At 36.6% G+C, this 24284-nt stretch overlaps 1 protein-coding gene across 1 annotated transcript in view; it reads right to left on the bottom strand.

Moving 5' to 3' along the window:
- Positions 1 to 10530: 10530 nt before the first annotated feature.
- Positions 10531 to 24284, bottom strand: part of EIF4E (eukaryotic translation initiation factor 4E) — a 63228-nt gene continuing 49474 nt past the window's right edge. The window contains exons 3-7 of the mRNA XM_042782052.1: positions 19733 to 19828; positions 17915 to 17978; positions 16975 to 17088; positions 15757 to 15896; positions 10531 to 10645 (exon numbers count right to left, since the gene is read on the bottom strand). Of these exons, the coding sequence (XP_042637986.1) occupies positions 10531 to 10645; positions 15757 to 15896; positions 16975 to 17088; positions 17915 to 17978; positions 19733 to 19828 (529 nt within the window). The remainder of the gene's footprint in view (positions 10646 to 15756; positions 15897 to 16974; positions 17089 to 17914; positions 17979 to 19732; positions 19829 to 24284) is intronic.

Genomic DNA, 24284 nt, shown 5'->3' on the forward strand with positions numbered 1-24284 from the left:
GGGTGAAGAGAAGGACAATGTACCAAATGTGAGTGACCAATATGGCAGCACTGAGGATGAGAAAGACAGAGAGAGGTACATGGGTGGTACAGACAACAAATATGAACCCTTTTGCACATACAGTACTGCATTGTCAGTGAAGGCAAACATGGGTATATGGGTGGATAGATAGGTGGACAGGCTGAACGATTAGGTATGTCTACGAAATGGGGAGTCTATCCAAGAACACATACATAAGGTTGGCAGACAATGGTCTTAGAAATTTATGTGAATGATCAGAATTCCCAGGTGTATAGTAGAGCTGACAAGGGGCAAGGTTGTGGTCACGGCTTGGTCACAGGCAGCTACTGAGAGGGATCGAGTAGTTAAACCTGTGGGCTTGGGACCACAGTCGCAGGGGACATCAAGCTCAATTGGCATAATATACTATACAAAACATTGTTCCACCTCCTACTTTTGCAAGTAGCAACTGGGATCTTAAACGCCAGCAAGCTACCATCTAGATGCAACAATGGGTCTCTCCTCGTCCAGAGCAAAGAAGAATGAAGAAAACCAAATTTCATGGAAACAATTATTCCTAGCAACTGGTACACCATCCGATCTACAGCCTATACAACTATGAGACCAGAAGAACTAGATGGTGCCCAGCTACCACTGTCATCCACTTGAAAGAGGATATATGTAGGAGATCCTTGATAAGAGCGGGAGAACAACATGGAACAAAACTCAAAATTATTTGGAGGGAAAAAAAGGGGGGGGCAGGTTTGCTGGTCCAATAGAGCCTAGTGGAACCAATGAGACTATGACCTTAACTGCCCTTCAGGTCCGGAATTAACCCACACCTGTGGTTTCCAGCCAAACAAAAGACAGGCATATGACTTGAACATTTTCCTCAAATAGATACTCTCCTTGGAGAGAACAATCGTGGGAGAAAGAAGGGCTGCTTATGCTCAGGGAGACAGCTCAGGGGGCAAGTCCATGGAGGTATGGACACGGAAGAGGTAACTATGGAGACGAAGTCAGAGGGGAGCTGTTGCATTATGGTAAACTTTGGTCAATGTCATGAGACAAAGTATGTGAACTGCTGTATGGAAAGTGAATTTGCTCTGTAAATCTTCATCCAAATCACAATTAAAAAAAAAGATAAAATGGACTATTCCAAACTCAGGGAGAAAATAATAAATCACAGGGAAACCTCAAAGAAAAATGATAATCCTTCACATCACAATAAAAAAAAGGACAAACGAAAATATTCAGCAAATACTAAAATAACAGCAACAAAGGAAATGATAATACAATTCATAAACATAATGAGCTCAGCACAGAAAATAATACGGAACAAAGAAACCAGGGACACAATGAAAAAACACATAACAAAATGACAGCAACCAATTCATACTTGTCGATAATTACACTGAATGTTAATGGATTCAATGCACCACTCAGGAGATGGTGAGTTACAGATTGGATAACAGATTGAAAACAAAATCCATCAATACCCTGTCTAAAAGAGACACACCTTAGAGACAAAGATATAAATAGACTAAAAATCAAAGGTTGGAAAATGATGTATCAAGCAAATGGCAACCGTAAAAGAGCAGGAGTTGCAATATTAATCTCTGATCAAATTGACTTGAAGACAAAAACCACCATACGAGACAAGAAAGGACATTATATAATGATTAAAGGATCAATTGAACAAGAAGATATAACCATAAAAATTATCTAAAGACCCAATGAAAGAGCCCCAAAATACATAAATCAGACTTTAAAAGAGCTGAAAAATCAAATAGATGACTCCACAGTCAATAAACCACTTTCAATGAAAGATAGAAAAACTGGAAAGAAACTCAACAAAGATGCAGAAGAATTAAACAATACAACCCACCAACCTGACCTTATAGACATCTACAGAGCACTTCACCCAACAGCACAATATGCATTATTTTCCAGTGCACATGGACCATTTTCCATGATAGATCATATGTTAGGCCATAAAGCAAGCCTTCATAAATTTAGAAACACTGAAATACTGTGAAGCATCTTCTCAGATCACAATGCTATCAAGTTAAGAAATCAACAATAGGAAGATCAACAGAAAAAGAGCAAAAAACGGAAACTGAACAACACCCTCCTTAAGAAAGACTGGGTAAGAGAAGAAATAAAAAGTGAAATTCAGAAATTCCTTGCATCAAATGAGAAAGAAAACATAATGTACCCAAATCTTTGGCACACAACAAAAGCAGTGATCGGAGGCCAATTTATACCAATAAATTCACACATCAACAAAGAAAGAGCCAAAATCAACACTTTAACCATTAGAAAAAGAACGGCAAGAAAAGCCTACAGTCACCAGAAGAAAGAAAATAATCAAGATTCGAGCAGAAACCAATGAAACAGAAAACAGACAGCAGAAAAAAATCAACAAGACCAGAAGTTGGTTTTTTGAAAAGATTAATAAAATTGACAAACCACTGGAAAATTTAACAAAGGAAAAGAAGGAGAGAATAAAAATAATACGAATAAAAAACTAAATGGGTGACATCACAACAGAACCAACTGAAATAAAAAGAATTAATATCAGGATACTATGAAGAACTGAATGTACTACAACAAATTTGAAATTCTGTAAGAAATGGACAAATTTCTAGAAACACACAACTTACCTAAACTAACACAGACTGATGTGGAAAAGGTGAACAGATCCATAACAAAAGAAAAAATTGAACAGATCATAAAAAAAAATTAGCAACAAAAAAAAGTCCTGGCCCGATGGTTTCACTGGAGAATTCTACAAAACATTCAGAGAAGAACTGATACCAATCCTACTCAAGCTACTCCAAGACATAGTAAAGGATGGAATCATCCCTAACTCATTTTATTAAGCAAGCATAACCTTGATACCAAAACCAGGCAAAGACATTACTCAAAAGAAAAACTACAGACCAATATCCCTCATGAATACAGATGTAAAATTCTTCAACAAAATCCTAGCCAGTAGACTCCAACAACATATCAAGAAAATCATTCATTATGATCAACTGGGGTTCGTATCAGGTATGCAAGGATGGTTCAACATTAGAAAAACAATCAATGTCATTAACCACATAAATAAAACAAAGGAGAAGAACCACATGATCATATCAATTGATGCAGAAAAGGCATTTGAATAAATCCAACACCCATTCCTGATCAAAATCTCAGCAAAATAGGAATAGAAGGGATATTCCTCAACATAATAAAGGGCATGTATGCAAAACCAACAGCCAACATTATTCTCAATGGAGAGACACTGAAATCATTCCCCTTGCGAACACCCCTTCCATTCATCATTGTACTAGAAGTCCTAGCCAAGGCAATAAAAAGGAAATCAAAGGCACCCAAATTGGTAAAGAAGAAGTCAAATTATCCCTAGTTGCTGATGTTATGATCCTATACCTAGAAAACCCAAGAGCCTCAAGTCAAAAATCTACTAGAACTAATTGAGAGATTTCTCATCATGGCAGGATACAAGATCAACATCCAAAAATCAGTTGGATTCCTCTACACCAGCAAAGAAATTGCCAAAAAAGAAATCAATATAATTTGCAATAGCTACGAGAGAAATAAAATATCTGGGAATAAATCTTACCAAGGACACAAAAGACCTGTACAAAGAAAACGATAAAAAACTACTTCAAGACCCATAAGAGATCTACATAAATGGAAGAACATACCATGCTTGTGGATAGGAAGACTGAACATTGTGAAAATGTCAATTCTACCCAAAGCAATCTATACATTAAATGCAATCCCATTCAAGAGCCCATCAACATTTTTTAAGGAGATGGAAAACCCAATCACTAACTTTATATGGAAAGGCAAGGGACCCCAGATAATCAAAGCACTATTGGAGAAGAACAACAAAGTAGGAGGTCTCAAACTGCAGGATCTCAAAACCTACTACACAGCCACAGTAGTCAAAACTGCCTGGTATTGTTACAATGACATACACATACCCAATGGAACTGAATTGAGAATCCAGAAATAGATCCACTGACCTATGGTCAGCTGATCTTTGAAAAATGGCTGAAACCCATTAAATGGGGAAAAGAATGTTTGCTTAGTAAGTGGGGCTGGCAATACTGGATATCCATTTACAGAGAAATGAAACAAGATCTGTACCTCACACCATACACAAAAATTAACTCCGGATGGATCCAAGACTTAAATGTGAAACCTAAACTATAGAGTTCCTCAAGGAAAAATTAGGGGCAAACGTAGGGGCCCCTAATATATGGCATATATAAACTATCAAGCATAACCCAAAATACACAAATAGCTGAAGAGAAACTGGATGAATGGGACCTTCTAAAAATTAATTTTTTATGTGCTTCCAAAGACTTATCCAAAAGAGTCAAGAAAACCCACAGACTGGGAAAGAATATTTGGTAATAACATACTTGACAAGGGACTTATCTCTAGAATCTATAGAAAACTCCAACACCTCAATAACAAAAAGACAAATAATCCAATCAAAAAATCGGCAGAAGACATGAATAGACACTTCACCAAGGAGGATATTCAAGCGGCCAACAAACATGTGAAGAAATGCTCACGATCATCAGCCATTAGAGATGCAAATCAAAACAACAATGAGATACCATCTTGCTCCAGCACTAGTAGCAAAGTTGAACAAGACAGAAAATAACAAATTCTGGTGAGGATGTGGAGAGATTGGGACTCTCATACACTGCTGGTGGGACTATAAAATGTTACAATCACTGTGGAAAGCAGTATATCGATTCCTTCAAAAGTTGGAACTAGAAATACCATTTGATCAGCCATTCCATTACTAGGTATATACCCTAAAGAAGTGAGAGCCATGACAAGAACAGACATGTGCACACCCATGTTCATCGCAGCACTATTTACAATAGCCAAAAGATAGAAACAACGTAGGTATCCATCAACTGAGGAATGGATAACCAAACTATGGTACATACACACAATGGAATATTATGCAACACTAAAGAATGTAGAATCTGCAAAACACCACATAACATGGATAACTTGGAAGACATTATGCTGATTAAAGTCAGTCAATCACAGAAGGATATTATATTAATCCGTTACTGTAAAAGTCAAGGAATGGTTTATAAATGGAAGGAAAATTTCTTCTTTGGTTACCAGGGGTGGGAGGGTAGGGGAGGGAACACTGTTAGATAGGTAAGAAGTAAGTACTGATTTGGGTGAAGAGAAGGGCAATGTACCAAATGTGAATGATCGATAATGGTGGCACTGAGGAAGAGGGAGATATAGAGAGGTACATGGGAGGTGCAGACAACGAAGATGAATCCTTTTGCACATACAGTACTGTGTTGTCAGTGAAGGCAAACATGGGTATACAGGTCTATAGATGGCTGGACAGGCTTAACTACTAGATATGTCTGTGCAACAGGGAGTGTACTGAAGACTGTATAGTGTTGGCAGACAATGGTTCTACAAGTGTATTTGTATGTTGTGAAAGACTTCCCAGGAGTATAGTAGAGCTGACAAGGGACAAGGTTGTAGTCACTTCTCGGTCACAGCCAGCTACCCAGAGGGACTGAGTAGTTGAACCAGTGGGCTCGGGACTATAGTCACAGAGGACCTCAAGCTCAATTCGCATAACATACTGCACAAAATATTGTTCCACCACCTGCTTTGGTGAGTAGCAACTGGGATCTTAAAAGCTTACAAGCAGCCATCTAGATGCAACGATGGGTCTCTACTCGTCCAGAGCAAGGAAGAATGAAGAAAACTAAAGATTCATGGAAACAATTAGTCCTCGCAACTGGTACACCATGCAATCCTCAGCCTACACAACTATGAGACCGTAACAACTAGATGGTGCCCGGCTACCACTGTCAACCACTCAGAGGGGGATCTGTGTAGGAGATCCTGGATAGAGAGGGATAACAATGTGGAACAAAACTCAAAATCATTTGGGGAAAAAAAGTGTGTGTGTGTGGGGGAAGACTAGGTTTGCTGGTCAGGTAGAGCCTGATAGATAGAACCACTGAGACTATGGTCTCTAGTTGCCCCTCAGCTCTGAAACTAAACCCACACCTGTTGCTTCCAGACAAACAAAAGACAGGCATTAAGAGTTGAACATGTACCTGGGTATATACACTTCTTGGAGAGATCAATCATGGAAGAAGGGCTGTTTATGCACAGGGAGACAGCTCAGGGGGCAGGAATGCATGGATGCATGGAGGGATGGACACAGGGAAGAGGTTACTATCAGGAAGAAAAGGGAGGGGAGCTGTTGCATTGGGGTAAATTGTAGTCAATGCCATGAGACAACGTGTGTGTAAACTGATGTAGTGAATATGCTCTGTAAACTTTCACCCAAATCACACACAAAAAAAGAGAGAGATTGCCTACAGAGCAAAGTACTACAGTGGGTGTGCTGAAAGAGTGAGGTGCCTCCATGCTGACCCATGGAGCAAGAGAGCTGAGGGCGTTTGGGCCGAGGCTCACTGGCAGAGTGGGTTGGCTCCAAGCACATACTGATGGAGCTAAAGAGCTTTGTGATACTTGCTGAAGCAAGGCAAAGGCTGGGCCAAGGGGCTGACCAAGGGAATGAGGGTCAGAGAGTCAGAGAGAGGCCTGCCTGAGAACATGGCTAAGAAGGTGTCCTGACTAAAGAACTGTATTGTGAGCTGTTCTGCTGTTCCGGATCTTGAATTGTAACTTTAATAAAGTTCCCAAACAAACTCAAAAAAAAAAAAAAAGGGTAAGTTTTAACTCCCAAACTACCATTCTGTCAAAGACATACTTTTATAAAATTAAAAAAAAAAACCTAAACTGATCACATACTTTAATATTGCAGCAATATTAAACTGCAATATAAATTTGTTGTTGATGTTAAGTGCCACTGAGTTGGCTCCAACTCACAGTGACCCTATGTACAACTGAACAAAACATTGCCCAGTCCTGTTCTAGACACTTTCATTTTCTATACTACTCCAGATGCCTTTTTGAGTACCATGACCCAGTATTTTTTTTTTAAATATCAATCTGACCTGAAAATCTTGAGTCTATCTAAGAGGGTCTCCAAGTAAGAAAATCCAGGTGTCCCCCCACCCCACTCAAAAATGAAGATGATCCATAGAAACAATTGGAGACAAAAGGTAGTATAGAGACTTGCAATTGTTTTTAATGCCAAAACGTGAAACATTTCATTGTCACAATACCTTACTAGTTTCATTAAAATTATCCTTTTAAATGCAATTTCTGCCAAAAAGAATTTCAACTATCAAATAAAAAATGTTGCCGTTTATCTTAGAAGATAGGATATAGATATTTAAAATTTCATATGAAAATATTCACTTAAACTATTATTCCTGTGAACTCCTGTTCCTTTGCCTACATGGTCTCAAAAATTCCCAAAATGACTAGTTTAATAAACTGCTAACAGAAGAAGTGTAGATAAATCTCTATCTATGAAAAGCTTCATTTAAAAATAAATCAAGTGGATAAATGTTTATATGCCTGGCACATGAACTGACTGCAATCTGATTTGATTTACTGTAGCCTCTCAGATTTGACCTATCCTATTAAGACTGTGTAATGTGGTTTGGGGTTTTTAGAATCAAATTTCCAGGATTCAAATCCATACTTTGCCACTTACAATCTATAAAGTTACTTAAATTCTCAATACTTCTCTTTCTTCATCTGCAAAATGAGGCCAACGTGAGCTGTATCTCAAAGGATTAATGTGCAGGTTACTGTACATGTAAAGTGCCTGACACACAAGTAAGTACTGTATGTTGTTGTTGTTGTTATGTGCCATCAAGTCGGACCCAACTCATAGCGACCCCTCCCAGGGTTTCCTAGAGAGTATCACTACGGAAGTAGATTGCCCCATCTTCCTTCTGAGGAGAGGTTGGTGGGTTTGAACCGCCAGCCTTCTGGTTAGTAGTCAAGTGCCTTAGGCACTATGCTACCAGAGCGCCTAAGTACTATATAAGTGGTATAATTATTTAATTCTTTAAACAATAAAATTGTTTACATGAAATATGTTCCCACTCTACAATGAAATACTATTCATCCATTAGAAACTTTTATTTTTCTGATATGAAAATATATATCCACAATATCCTACTGGGACAGGAGAGGGAAATTTTTTTTTTTTTTTAACAAATGTAAAGACTAATTTTATTTTCTACAAAAGGTACTAAAGAAATGAGGAAAAGCTGTAAGTCATTATGATATATAAGTGACAAATGCTAAAAGAGATTGAGAGTAACTTATCATCCTCTCCAACTCTCTGGGAAAGACTTAAAATAAAACTTTGGTTGTAATATGGTAAGTAATGGTGTAGCTAATTGCATGCTACCAAGTTTTGTTTGTTTTTAATTTTGAAACTATATATTTAATAAGATTACTAATCCTCTGTCCCTAAAAGCTAATGCTTCTTAAAACTGGACAGCATCTTAGAATCAATTAATTTCTAACAGCTACACTACTCCAATTTCACCCATGCCAACACACACTACCACATTCACTTAAGCAAACTCTTGAAGTTCACACCTGTACATATCAACACAGACAATAAATCATCTGAACCAACCACTCATGCTTAGACAGCAAATATTATTAGGTGCATTATATTGAGATTATAAACACAAACATTCAGTATTTCTAGAACCTTGAACAAGAGGTTATCGTGGCACTGATAATACTCAGATGGTAGACAGCTTTTAGTATCCTTAAACTGTTTGAAAAGTCTGCAATGAAATCAATGCTACTAATTTCATGTTTATTTTATACAGAATTTTTGTTTACCGGTTTTAAAATGATCAATTCATAATCACCACTGAAAAACAAATTTTCCTCAGTTAATGATTTTCATTCTGCTACCTGTAGTTCAGCTTACCCTTTTGTATATGCTAGCCAGTTTTCATTTCACAGGATCTGAAATATACAATTTCATATTATGGACAAAATTTTTCCAAGTTTGCTTTCAAATGTTGTCTGCAAAGAGTAGATTAAGTTTTCAAGTTTACACAAATCGTACTACACCAATTTACCAATATAAGTCTTCATACCCGTTTATTCCATTCTATTAGACAGCAAAACTAACAAAAATTCTTAGTGCATATGCTCCCATAACCTATACTCTTTTCCTATGCTATCAATTTTGACACTTACATAAAAACATCTCTATTTGGCAACCAAGTTTTACAACCACTATGTCTGCTAATCAAATGGTGATACACCAAGAGTCCAATTCTTATTTTAACAAATTAAGAGTACTACATTATTTACCTTAGACTGAGGATTGTGTCCTAGTTTGTAAAAAACAAAGATAGCCACATGAATTTAATTCCATATATGATGCTACCTATTGAATTTATTTAAAATTTTAATAAACATAATAATCAAACTAGTGCTCCAAACTTATGCTGTTCATGTGGAAGACACTACAAGAGAAGACACAACAGAGACTGCCTTGCAATAAGAAGTACAAATTCCTTCTATAGGGATGGAGAAATAAAAGGACAAATCTAGTTGTCTAAAAGACAATTCACTGTACACATTTTATTTACAGTTTTGTACACTGTCTTAATATGAATGGGACCGCTTTTCTACTTGAGCCATTTTAACCAAAGCAAAATAACCTAAGTAATACAAAGTGTTAAAATACAGCATAAAGATACAAAAACAGACATACTAATTCTAGTTAGGAATGTAATTATGATGTTACATTTTTTAAAATCCACAATTATGTTTAGGAAATCACACAAACATAGATCACTGATTTGAATGAAATGCATAACTTTGTAGCAAAGCTTGTAGTTACAAAAAAACAAAAAAATTACCAAAGAATGCACAAAATTAATGTTTATTCCACCTTTGTGTCATATTCCTGGATCCTTCACCAATATTACATGAAGAAAAAAAACAAAAGCAAAATAAAATGAAAAACTGAAATCAGAATCACTAATGTTATCAAGGAGGGAAACAAATAAATTAAATCTAGCAGCCATCAGCAAGAGTACAGCAAAAACAATGCTGTAAAAAGAAACAGAGAAAATTGCTAGAAAACTGTATGCATCATACTCTTTCAAACCAGCAAAATATGCTCCTGCATACAATAGTATATAAACAATTTTTTTCCTGTAATGTATAGAAATGCAAGGTTTTTTTTTTTTGTTTTTTTTTTTAAATATTGTGGATGGATAAATGTTTTATAATGTAAATTCTACTAAGTTATAACAGAGTGGGCCAGGAACACATTAATGGATTCTGGGGATGATGTGGACTGTAATTCTTTGATTGAGAGAGAGTGGATATTCTAGCCCCACCCCCACCCCCCCAAAAAAATGAACACAGAAGTACAAGACAAAGGTGAATGAGACTTCTCTTATATCTTAGCAACATTTAGATGGAAATCAAATTTAAATGCAGTCCACTCTGCTTTTGAAGAGGCTTTGGTTCAGCTCCCAAATCTCGATTGCTTGACGCAGTCTCCTATGAGAATACTCAGAAGGTGTCTTCTTAAACAACAAACCTATTTTTAGTGGTGGAGCCGCTCTTAGTAGCTGTGTCTGCATGGGACTGATAACCAATTGCTATCTTTGGAGGAAGTCCTAACCTTTCCTTGTATACCCTCCTAGAAGGAAAAAAAAAAAAAGAAGTCATTACTTTTCATTCATTTTCTGAAAAAACAGGTATTATTAATCTTTATATAGTATCTGTAGAGTGATATACATAATTGCACACATTTTGCCTATCAGCACAATTTACTACTCTTCGTTTTCACAACTTTGGTTGATTATTTAGTATTTCAGAGCCCTCTATGTATCAGGGACCATGATAATATTGATAAAACAATAGTGAACAAAGCAGGGACAATCCCTGGGCTCTTGGTATCTACAGTCTAGTATGCAAAACATAGTCAAATAATCACAAATACATACAATGGAGCTGTATCACACACATACTTAAGCTACACAATCAATTACATGGACATGTTTACTTTCTTTCTTTGATCTGTTATAGGATCTAAATAGTATTTTTATGCTATTGTTCTTGTGTGTCGAGTCAATTCTGACTTATGCTGGCCCTACAGGACAGAGTAGACGTACCCCAAAGGGTTTCCTAGGCTGTAATCTTTAGGGAAGTAGATCAGAAGCTTGGTCCCTGCAGAGTGGTTGGTCAGCAGCTGAGTGATTAACCACTGCACCAACAGGGTTCCTTTGTATTTTATATAAAGCTCAGTGTTGCAGCCACTGTGCCAATGTATCTCATCAAGCATCTTTCCCTTTTTTGCTGACCCTCTTACTTTACCAATCATGATACCCTTCTCCAAGGATTGGTCTCTTCTGACAACATGACCAAAGTATGAGACGAATTCTGGCCAAGCTTGCTTCTAAGGCTCATTTCAGCTGTAGTTCCTCCAAGACAGATGTGTTTGCTCTTCTGGTAGTCCATGGTACATTCAGTATTCTTCACCAGCACCACAACTCTCAAAAGGAATTAATTCTTCTGTGGTCTTCTTTATTCATCATCCAACTCTCACATGCATATGAGGCTACTGAAAATACCATGGCTTAAATCAAGTGCACTTAGTCTTCAAAGTGACATATTTGCTCTTAACACTTTAAAGGGGTCTTTTGAAGCCTATTTGCCCAAACCAATACATTGTTTGATTTCCCTGACTGCTGCTTCCATGGGCATTGATTTTAAGTAAAATGGATCCAATTAAAATAAAATCCTTGACAACTTTAATCTTCTCTCCATTTATAATGATGTTGTTTACTGATCCAGTTGTGAGGATTTTTGTTTTATGTTGAGGTGCAATCAATCCATACTGCAGGCTGTAGTAAAGTATTCTTTACTTCTAGCAAGCAAGATTGTGTTATCTGCGTATTACAGGTTCATGAATCTTCCTCTAATTCTGATGCTGTGTTCTTCATATCATCCAACTTCTCAGATAATTTACTCTGCATACTGGCTGAGTAGGTATGGTGAAAGGATAGAATGCAGATGCACACCTTCCCTGATTTTAAACCATGCACTATTCCCCCTATTCTGTTCAAACAACTGTCTCTTGGTCTATGTACAAGATCCTCATGAACACAATTAAGTGTTCTGGAATTCCCATTCTTTGTAATGTTTCCATAATTTGTTATGATTCCCACAGTTGAATACCCGTATACAGTCAACAAAACACAGGCACACATCTTTCTGGTATTCTTTGCTTTCACCTGACATCAGCAATGATGTCCCTTGTTCCATACCCTCTTCTGAATCTGGCTTGAATTTCTGGTAGTTATGTGTCAATACATACTGCCACCATTTCTTAATTACCTTCTAAGGAGGGGTCGCTATGAGTCAAATCGACTCGGTGGTGAGTTTCAGCAAAATTTTACTTTCATGTTATATTAATGATATTATTCAACAATTTCCACATTCTGTTGGATCACCTTTCTTGGGGATGGGCACAACCACAGATCCCTTCCAGTCAGTTGGTCATGTAACCGTCTTCCAAATTTCTTGGCCTAAATGAGTGCCTCCAGTGCTGCATCCATTTGTTGAAACATCTCAATTGGTATTCCATCAATTTCTGAAGCCTTTTCACCAATTCCCTAAGTGCAGCTTGGACTTCTTCCTTCTGTACCTTGGTTCTTAATCATTTGCTACCTCCTTAAATGGTACTGATTCCCTGTATTCCCTCCATCTTCTATTGATACTTCCTGCATAGTTCAATACTTTGCTCATGTTGTTGTTGGAGCTCTGGTGGCGTAGTGCCTAAGGCATTTTGACTGCTAACCAGAAGGCTGATGGTTCAAACCCACCAACCACTCCTTGGAAGGAAGGTTGTTGTTGTTGTTTGCCGTGGAGTCAGCCCTGACTCATAGCGACCCCTCCTTGGGTTTCCGAGGCAGTATCACTACGGAAGTAGGATTGCCCAACCTTCCTTCCGAGGAGTGGCTGGTGGGTTTGAACCGCCAGCCTTCTGGTGAGCAGTCAAGTGCCTTAGGCACTATGCTACCAGAGCTCCATTTCCATACTGATACCACCTCAGAAACCCAAGGAGGGGTCATTATGAGTTGAATCCGACTCAACGGCAGTGTGATGAGTTTGTGTTGCATTGTTGTTGTTAGATGCCATCGAGTTGGCTCCACCTCATAGCAACCCTATGCACTACAGAACAAAACACTGCAAGGTCCTGCACCCACCTCAGAATCCTTGCTACACTTGAGCCCATCATTCCATCTTATTGAGGGTCTATTCCTTTTTCTCTGATCCTCTACTTTACCAAGCATGGTATCTTTCTGCAAGGGAAGTAAGGCCAAGTCTAGTCATTCTTGCTTCCAAGGAGAATTTCAATATTGCAATTCAGGGCTTGTATTTTTTCTTAAGTTCTTTAAGCTTGAGAAATGCTGAACATGTTCTTCCATTTTTATTTTCTAACTTCAATCTTTGCACATTTCATCAGGATATTTTACTTGTTTTTCTCAAGCCACCCTTTGAAATTATTTGTTCAGTTCTTTTACTTCATCATTTCTTCTATCCACTTTAGCTACTCTGTTCAAGAGCAAGTTTCAAAGTCTCTTCTGACAAGACCAATTACATTTACACAATTACGCTGACTCCACCTATCACTGACAAGATCGTGCAGACAGAAAAACACTTTAAGCACAATTTATGACATTTTCCTGGTAATTTAAAACATATACTATTTTTGTCTTACACACTGACTAATTCCAGAACATAATTTTCAAGTAAGATGCTATTCTATTGCAAAACAAAGTATGATTAAGTGCCAACATGGGTAAGAATAAAGGCTGTGATATATAATAGGGAAGACAACCTAATCTCATCCAGGAAATTAGAGAAAACTTGACTGCTCACCAGAAGGCTGGCGGTTCAAACCCACCAGCCACTCCTCGGAAGGAAGCTTGGGCAATCCTACTTCCGTAGTGATACTGCCTCGGAAACCCAAGGAGGGGTCGCTATGAGTCGGGGCCGACTCGATGGCAAACAACAACAACAACAACAACTCTATGAAAGTCATGAGATCAAAAGAATAATGCCAAAAGACCAAAGCACAGACAAAGGCCAAGGAACAAACATAAGGCTGATAGTGAATATGAGAGAAGAGTAACGAGGTTTCTCAGGACAGATGCCAGAGGGCAACAGGTCACACCTTTGGAATTTGAATCTTTAAGAAAAAATGGCAAAATTTAAGAAATAAACAGAGACAAAAATAATGGAAACCATTTTCATGGAGCTAAATTCTCCAACATTATACTTGCATCATTTCTTCATTCATGACTTCTATCCTCCATAAGAATTTATTATGTTCCCCCTAATAAGTTTTTAAAAAATTATTTTATAACAAAATTAGTATTATTGTCAGATTTATAATTCCTGGGTTATGATATAATATATTTCTTTTAATTATACTTAATTTGTTACAAATAACTGATAGCAAGAATACTGGGCCATGCAAATTGGTGAGGGTGAAAAAGAAATCTTTCCTTGAAAAACTGAAGTCAAAGTGTTTTATACAAACATGAAAAACTTTTAATGTTGACACAAGTAAGCATCCTCAATTTAATTCTCATTTTCAAAAAATGTGAAAATCCACAATTAACAAATTTTGATGCTGACAAAAAAGTCTAGAATACAATGTAAAATCTACAATTTACAACACTCACTTACTGACATTTATTTAAAAAAAAAAAAAAAAGGATGGCCACACTGGATCACAAAATGGAGGATGACTGCGTATTAATTAGAAAACCGCCAAATTATACCATAATGGCCAAACCGCTGAGACTCATGTCCCAGCCAAGTGGTCACAAAACCTTAACCACCATATCCAAGGTTACAGTTGACTTGCATCTTGGCGTTTGTAACTGCCACACGTATGTTGTTAACATGCAAAATAGTAGGATAGATCGTTATAAACTATTGTCATAAATGCAAATCATCAAGCAGCAAGACACTTAATAAATGAGGGGTAGGTGTAATTCCTTTTTTTTCCACCTTCAAAAACTCAGGTAAATGAAAACCTGGAAAATTCCATCTTATATTTTAGGGAGGAATTTTGTTCATATGAGAATTCATAATGTTTGAAAAATCACACACAGAGTCAAATCAAATATTTTGTCACCCATGACCAATACTTAATATTTTAACACAAAATCTAAAATCATTTTACTTATTTAAATGAAAATTAGAGTTAACACTACTGTTAAGGGGAAAAGACAACACAAAACAGTTGACTGTTTTTACAAATAATAAAACTCAAAATAAAATGTACAAAAACCTACACATGTTTACAGAAAACAGAACTGCTCAAGTATTACCTCAATTTTCAAATATGGACAAAACCAAGGTATGTCACTTAAATTTCAGTAAAAACTCTTATGTGCATGCACACACAAAAACAAAATAAACATTCACCATTTGCCAGTACTCACTGATTTATGAGTATTATACATTAGTGCTACAATTTCAAAATATGAAGAGTCATATATTCACCCAGTAAAAGAGTAAAATGCTACATGCCGAAGTAGAAAGCAATTTTATGGAAACGAAAAGAGCATGAATAAGACATTAAGCACCAATAGTTTAAAATTACAAAAGTGTCCATGAAAACAATACAAGGAAAATATTTCTAAACCTCTAGATAAAACTATTTCTATATTTAGTTATCTCTATATTGTTAAAAAAAAAAAAAAAAAGTAGGTAAACAGTAAAACTTACCCTATATGTGTAACAGCATCTCTGTTTTCACATTCAGTAGTCCATATTGCTATCTTATCACCTTTAGCTCTAACATTAACAACAGCTCCACATACATCATCACTGTAGTCATCAAAAGATTCTCCAATAAGGCACAGCAGCTTGAAAGAAAAAAAGTATATTCAATGGATTATTTTTTTCTACATGAGGAGATACTATTGTTCATTAATAATTAGTAATTTTGTTAAATTTGAACTTACCCCATTTAGTTGTTCTATTTTTCCCATCACTTTTTAACTAGAGTTGATTTTTAAAATGCCTAGATTCTATTTATGCATCTAGTTCTTTATCTAAAATTTTTAATATGGAATTTTAAAATATTGATAATACTGATAACCTCTCCCAAAAGCAAAATGAAGAACTGTCTTTAAAAAAAAACAAAACACCATTCATCAAGTATTTATAGTGCTAACTATAAATGAGGAGTTCTAGTGGTGTTGTTAAAACATTCAGCTGTGAAACAAAACAGCGGCACTTCGAACCCACCAGATGCTCCACAGGAGAAAGATTTACAGCCTTGGATACCCTATGGGTTAGTTCTACTCTGCCTGTGAGGCAGATCTCTGTCCTAAAGGGTTGCTATGAGTTAGAACTGACTTGATGACAACAGGAACTGTAAATCAGACACTGTTCCCAAGTCCTAGAAATAAAAAGAGGAACAGACTATGAATTCTGCTCCTAAAAGCCTGGGGTTTGGAATCTCTAACTATAGAAAATGCCCGTTATCTTATGTTTAACATAAATTTTGTAAAGTAAAAATTCCAGACTACATCACAACATCTTAAGTTGAATGGTGTCAAGTAACAATTTCATGGTTTGTATCAATGAGGTTCTGTAACTGTTAGGTTAACAAGCAACTGGGTGAGCTTATAGTAAGAAACTGTCAACTGTCAGTCACTTTTTATCAGACTTGTGGTTTGGCAATGGGGTATGTGTGTGGGGGTTGTTGATTCACTGTACTAATATGTAAAATACATAGAATTCACATGACAGAACAACAAAAACAAAAAAAATCCTGGCTTATGTTTTTCTAAAGTGAGCTATCCCATCACTTTTCAGCTTTTGGCTGAGATGAAGTGTAGAATGACTTTTAAGGCAACCAACCAAAAAATGCAGCATACTTAAGTTTCAGTATTCCAGAAGTGCCTCTAAAATTATTTTATAATTTTAAAAGCTTACTGTCTCTAGCCAAAAGCGATCGAGGTCACTTCGTCTCTGCTGTTTGTTCAATGTAATTAGCCATCGTCCTCCTCGTTTGTTTTTCTCATCTTCCCACATGGGCTCAATACCATCCTACAGAGTAAAAGAGAATACTAGACAATATTGTTACCCTGCCTTTGAAAGAGAATCATCAGAAAGAGCAAATAACAACTCTGTTAACTTTTTACTTTATTCCTCAGAAGACTTAAAGCCAAAGCATAGGATTACAGAATAAGTGTCTTGGCTTTATCATTTATTAGTTATAAAACCTTGGTTTCAAAGTTCCTCCTAACTTTCTGAGTAACAGATGCCTTTGAGAAGCTATGTACACTTTCCTTGAGCCCCAGAGTGGTACGAACAGGGCTGCTACCAAAAAGTTGAAGGTTTAAGTCCATTCATTAGGTGCCTCAGAAAAAAGGCCTAGCAATCAACTTCCAGAAAATCAGTCATTGCAAACCTATGGAGAAGAGCTCTACTCAGACACTCATGGGATTGGTGACAAATTTTCATATCCAGAAAAACAAGTGCAAAATTGTGCAATTTCCGTTACTGAAGGCCACCACCTTCCTATCACTGACAAACCCCTTTCATGAAATCTCTCAAAGACTTATGCATCCCAGGTTTAAAATTCCTGAAAAACTCAGGACTTCAATGTCTTCAAATATATAAAAAAAGGATATGATGAAAGCTCTTCTCAAAATGAAACACAGTCTGTGCCCATAGAGTAAGACTCTAATTTTAAAGACCTATTTGTATGATAAATAAATAGGGAAAAATATATTTATGTTAAGTCTAGTTAAGGCAATTTAATTACTACCTGTTCATCACAGTATTAATTATTCCTAAGCATGTGGCAAGATTTCTTAAGGAATATGTGAATGGTTCAGTCCTACACTGAATATAAAAAGATTAAACATACCTTAAAAAGTGAGTAGTCACAGCCAGGCATTAAATTACTAGATAACTGGATATGGTTGTACAAGCTAGGTAAAAGAAAAGGGCAATTATAAATACAGAATATGCAATGTAGAGTTTAAGTGCATACACATATATTTTAAGAATATAAGGAAAAATAAACAGATAAAAGGTCATGTTTACTTTTTCTACAAACTCAGTTATTGAAATGGACAAAACAGATCTCAATTGTTAGTTCAAGAATCAAGTTCTGGTGTTACTTACTATTTTCACAGATTTTTAATGCGTTTAATTCTTTTTGGTATTCTTTCCTTTCAGCCAAGATCCATCTGACAGTAGTAATGATATCCCTCTTTCTACATCCTTTTCTGAATCCAGCTTGAATCTCTAGCAGTTCCCTACTGATGTACTGCTGTAATCATTTTTTAAATTATTTTCAGCAAAATTTTACTTATGTGTGATATTAATGATAAACCCCAAAATTTATGACTTTCACATTAATTACAACTCATAGGGACTCTATACAATGACACTAATGATGTTTGATAATTTCTGCATCCTGTTGGATCACCTTTCTTTAGAATGGGCACAAATATGCATCTCTTCCCATCAGTTGGCCAGGTAGTTCTCTTCCAATCTTGGCATAGATGAGTGTTTCCACCACTGCATCCATTTGTTGAAATGTGTTAATTGGTAATTCAATCAATTCCTGGAGCCTTGTTTTTCATCAATGCCTTTGGAACAGCTTGAACATCTTCCTTCAATACCACTGATTCTTGGATCTTATGCTTCCTCTTGAAATGGCTGAACTTCTCAACCAATTCTTTCTGGTACAGTGACTGTGAAAGTCCTTCCATCTTCTTTTGACAGTTCTCAAGTCATTCAATATTTTGCTGCTAGAATCCTTCAATATTGCAATTTGAGGTTTGAATTTTTTCTTCAGTTCTTTAAGATTGAGGTATGCTGAGCATGTTCTCCCCTTTTGGTTTTCTAACTCTAGGTCTTTGTACATTTCCTTAGAATACTTCGTCTTCTTGAGCCACCCCTTGTAATATTGTGTTCAGGTCTTTTACATAATTTTTTCCAGTTAGCTTTAGCTACTCCACATTCAAGGCTAAGTTTCAGAGTCTCTTCTAATGTTTGTTTTGGTCTTTTGTTTCTTTCCTGTCTTTTTAATAACCTTTTGCTTATTTCATGTATGATGTCCTTGATGTCATCCCATAACTCACCCGGTCTTTGGTCATTAGTGTTCAATGCATCAAATCTATTCTAGAGATGGTCTCTAAAACCAGGTGGGATACGTTCAAGGTCATACTCTAGAAGGTTCTGCTATTATTCATGAGGTTTTCTGTGGTCAATTTTTTCAAAAATAGATCACTAGGTATTTCTTCCCAGTCTGTCTTACTCTGGAAGCTCTGCTGAAACCTGTCCACCAGGGGTGACCCTGCTAGCATTTGAAATACTGGTGGTGTAGCTTCAGCATCAAAGCTAATGAACAAGTGGTGGAAAGGTATCTTAGCAAGAAGGTATAGAGGGTATTCAAAGCTAATAAATGTTAAGACTGAAACTTTCTAAAACTGATTAAGAACATTCACCAATTCAAACAGTGAGGAGATGGACAAACAATAAACATAGTTCTACAGAGAATACTTGGAACTATTATTCACTACCAGCCTTCATTTTCTAAATGTGGCTTACAAGGAAGCTTCAATTAATGACAGATACAGCCTCCCAAGTATTAACATACAGAAATTATGCCATCAAAAGTAAAAACTATACAACTAATACAACAACAAATACCCTGAAATAAATGGTTACTTACGCCCAAAAGTCTTCAACAGTATCAAACTTAGAGATGAGCCGAAGGTTTGCTTGCCAAGTTTTGCTTTTATCATTTTTAAAAAACCAGAGTGCCCATCTTTAAAGAAAAATTTAAAAAAAAAAAAAGTGTCAGAAAATGGTGGTTGGTTTATGGTTGCAAATATAAATAGTTTCTCTCTTTCTTTGCTTTAAAAAGTAGGGTTTGTTTTGTTTTGGTTTTTTTTACATACTATATAACAAATTTTCTGTAGCCCCACAGAAGCGCATCCCTCAGAGGAATTCATACATTTGACCGCTAACCAGAAGGCTGGCGATTAAAACCATCAGCCACTCCTTGGAAGGAAGGATGGGCAATCTACTTTCGTAGTGATACCGCCTCAGAAACTCAAAGAGGGGTCGCTATGAGTTGGATCCGATTCCACGACAGTGAGTTGTAAGAGACGACTAAAGTGTGTTAAATGCTACAATAGATATAATCAAGGACATGTTACTTATGAAAGTACAAGCAAAGGCACTGAACCAGATAAAAAGGTGAGGAAAAGGAAAGGTAATTTTTCAGAAAAACAAAAAGGTATTAGTTTAAGAGGGACAGAGATGAATGCTAGAAGGGTTTGGAAAACTACTAAATGTGATTCTGTGTTTAATCAAACTCACATGTTCAAGAATAAAATTCAATAAAAGGATCCACTGAGTAATGCTGCCACAGTTTAATTTCTGGAATAATGTATGTGAATTTCTAGATATTTTTATTCTGTTTTTTTTTTTTTATTCTAATAACTTGAAGATAAACTCATGTAATATCATGAATTACACTTAAATAAATGCTATGAACCCAAAGTACTTTTAGCATAATTAAATGCAATATTTTCTGAATTACTACACCAAAATACAGTTAATGGGAAATTCCATTTTCTTATTGATAAAGATGCTGTGTCTTTAAGATGCTGTCTAAATAAGTTTCCAAATGGACATGCATTTCATAACTCTGATTAATCCTCACCCCAGTTAGAACTTAGAAATAAGGAGAAGCATTCCAGTTTCTATATGATTTGTCTGCATTTGCCAACTATTACATTTTTTTAAAAAGTGGTCAAGTACTTTACTCTGAGAAAAAAAGTGGTCAAGCAGTATACCCTGGATAGTACAGAGTATACTATACTTGGGGGGGGGGGGGACGACTTGCAACCATTTTTAAAAAAATAAAAATGTCTCATACAATTTTATGACTAAGCAAAAATGTTTGTACAAAGATGTAAATTTCAGAAAATTTGGAAATAGCCTGAATGTCTATCAAAAAAGAATTATGTAAATTAGCATTCTCAACATGTAGTTTGCATACCCCAAGACCCTTTCAAGAGCTCTAAGGGACAAAAACTATTTTCATAATAATAATAGATATTTTATTTTTCACTGTGTTGACAGTCACAGTAAAAGTGAAAAGTAATGTAGGGTAATCTATTGGTGCCTAAACAAGAAACAAGGAAAGAGCACCAAACTGAACTAGTAGCCACTGTTATCCTTTACCATAATCAACTCTCAAAGTAACAACATCAGTTTCACTTAAGAACACCCTTGGTGAAGCAGTAAAATTATTAGTCCCATTAAATTTCAATCGTGTACATTATCTTTTTCATACTCTGCATGAAAAACTCTTGCATATCAATACACAATACATAACTGCTTGAATTACAAAGTGGAACTAGCTGATTTCTTTACTGATCGTTTTTACTTGAAAGAATGATTAATAATATAAAGCTATTTACTGAAAAAACATCAAGGTAAGCCTATCACCTTCAGCAGACTATGAGAATTTTGAAAAGCTTGCATTTACCACAGTGGGTTTGACAGCTTCTAAATGAAGATATCTCAAATGGCCAGGGGGTCAGGTAAGATGGTGGAATAGGCAAACTACACAAACCCTCTTCAACAAAAAAAAAAGGGAAACCAATTAATGCAGACACAGAACATAATCCTGTAACCCTGAGCTTTGAAAGGAAGGATACAAAATTGGACTAAACTCCAACTAGAAGAACCTGCATGAAAACACCAAAAAAGGAGACACACAGAGCTGTGGTCTGTCAGCAATCCTGACAATACAGATGGCTTGGATATTGCCAAGTGGTGTAAGGACCTTAAGAATTAACCTAAAATTCGGCCCTGCTAGCCAGTGGCTGCGGGAGCTCTGGTAGCATAGTGGCTAAGTCACTTGCCTGCTAACCAGACGGCTGGCGGTTCAAACCCACCAGCCACTCCTCGGAAGGAAGGTTGGGCAATCCTACTTCCGTAGTGATACTGCCTCGGAAACCCAAGGAGGGGTCGCTATGAGTCGGGGCCGACTCGATGGCACATAACAACAACAACAACAGCCAGTGGCTGCACAGAGGACTGCAATGCTGATCGGTGAAAAAAAGAGCAAACAGCAAAGAGGGAAACAGGCTGAGCCATAGACTTTTGTCCTTCTGGAAGGTGAAGCCATTTTGAATGTTTACTAGTGGTCTGACCATTTTGGATATTTAAAGCGACAGCATTCTCTCAGATTCCAGGGACCTAACAAACGGCTCCACCTGTTGGAAACTGCAAAGACAGTCCAGGCGCAAACGACTGGAAAAGTGGTATATTCCCCTTGTTACTCTTATACCCCACACTCTCTTGGAGAACGGAGGTGTGGCCATCCCTCATTCCCACCCACCTTCTGGGCCGGAAGGAATTCCATTCGGCTGTGTGCACTGACAGAGCTTGGGTACCCTGCCCTGTCCAGATTTTTTATCCTTTTTTTTTGTTTGATTGATTTTGTCTGTTTCAAAATTATTACTATCAGTATTAGTCTTTTCTTTTTCATCTTTATTATTATTCTTTATTCTTCCTTTCCCAGGTTCTAGTTTTCAGCTTTTTCTCTCTTGCCCATTCCTAATTCCCATTTTATTCACTTTCTTGTGATTAACTACATTCCTTGTTTTTCTTTTTGCATTTTTCCCATTGTTTTCTTCATTATTCCCCTACTCTACCTCTTTTCTTTTATTGTCCCCTCCTCCAGATACCACAGGGCTTTTTTTTTCTTTTCCTTTTCCCTTTCTTTTTCTATCTTTTGGAGACTGTTCCTGTGTGTTTATGTGGTTTTTTGTATACTTGCTTTCACTCTTTCAATGGTTTTTTGATTGTTGTTTTTGTCTAACTGAGTGGGAGACAGCAACCGTGCACACACAATGCAACCACACCCCCACCTCCTGGCAGCTCCATTAACTAAGTGAGAGCCATCACTTCCTTCGCCACCAACAATAAATGACCACCAAGAAGAGCCTGACTCACCCTTAACTGCTCTTCACAAACAGTTCACAGAGATCTAAATACAACAATGTCACAATGTCTCGGAGACAACAGACCACCACAGCCCACACAAAGAAGATAAAGTGGTAGAAACGAGGGACCAGGATACAAACTCAAACACATATCTGAGGAAGCAGCAGCATAGGAATTCTCTAATATAGAAGTCAAAAGAATTATACTTAGGTACCTTGAAAGGACAGGGATACAGATCAAGGAAAACAATGACAAAATTAAGGAAAACACAGACAAAAGCATAGAACAATTTCAGAAGAAAATACAAGAACAAAATGACAAAATAAATGAAAAATTAGAAATGATACAAAACCTACATATAGAAATCCAGAAGATGAATACTAAACTTTCAGAAATAGATAACACATTGAAATGGCAAACAAGCAGAATCGAAAAAATGGAAGACAGAATTAATGAGACCGAAGACAAATACCTCAATACTTCTTTGGAAAGGGATCAATCAGAAAAAAGATCAAAACAAAATGAAGACAGCCTAAGGTTCATGTGGGATACCATCAAAAGGAATAACCCACGTGTCATCAGAATCCCAGAACAAGAGAAAAAGAAAACCACTGAGAAAAGTGTCCAAGATTTGTTGGAAGAAAACTTCCCTGATATGATGAAAGATGAGAATAAATTCATTCAGGAAAGCCAACTAACCCTAAATGAAAATCACCAAGACATAGCATCATCAAACTCACCAAACTAAAGGCAAAGAAAGAATCCTTAAAGTATCATGGGGAAAAAAGAAGTTACCTACAAAGTAAAACCAGTAAGAATAAGCTCTGATTTCTCAGCAGAAACCATGCAAGCAAGAAGGCAATGGGAAGGTATATATAAAACCCTGAAAGAGAAAAATCTCCTACTAAGAATTATATACCCAGCGAAATTATAACTCAAAAATGATGGTGAAATTAGGAAATTTCCAGATAAGCAGAAATTAAGGGAATTTGTTAAAACCAGACCAACCCTACAAGAGATACTCAAGGGAGTCCTTCAAACTAAGGACGAATAATAGCAAACAACTGACCAGTGATACACAAGATGACATAATCCAGAAACCAACATAGCTATGGCTGTATCCAAAGTAAAATAAGGTTATAAGACTGCAAACAAGGAACCACAGACATAATTGGGAAATGAGGACAACTATAAACCACAAAGAGGGGAAAAACAGTGTAGTTACAGAACTTCTCAATGGTGAGGAAGTCAAAATA

The sequence above is a fragment of the Orycteropus afer genome, unplaced genomic scaffold, assembly GCF_000298275.1.
Source record: "Orycteropus afer afer isolate SDZICR_OR568_19922 unplaced genomic scaffold, OryAfe1.0 scaffold00229, whole genome shotgun sequence".
Classification (NCBI taxonomy): domain Eukaryota; kingdom Metazoa; phylum Chordata; class Mammalia; order Tubulidentata; family Orycteropodidae; genus Orycteropus; species Orycteropus afer.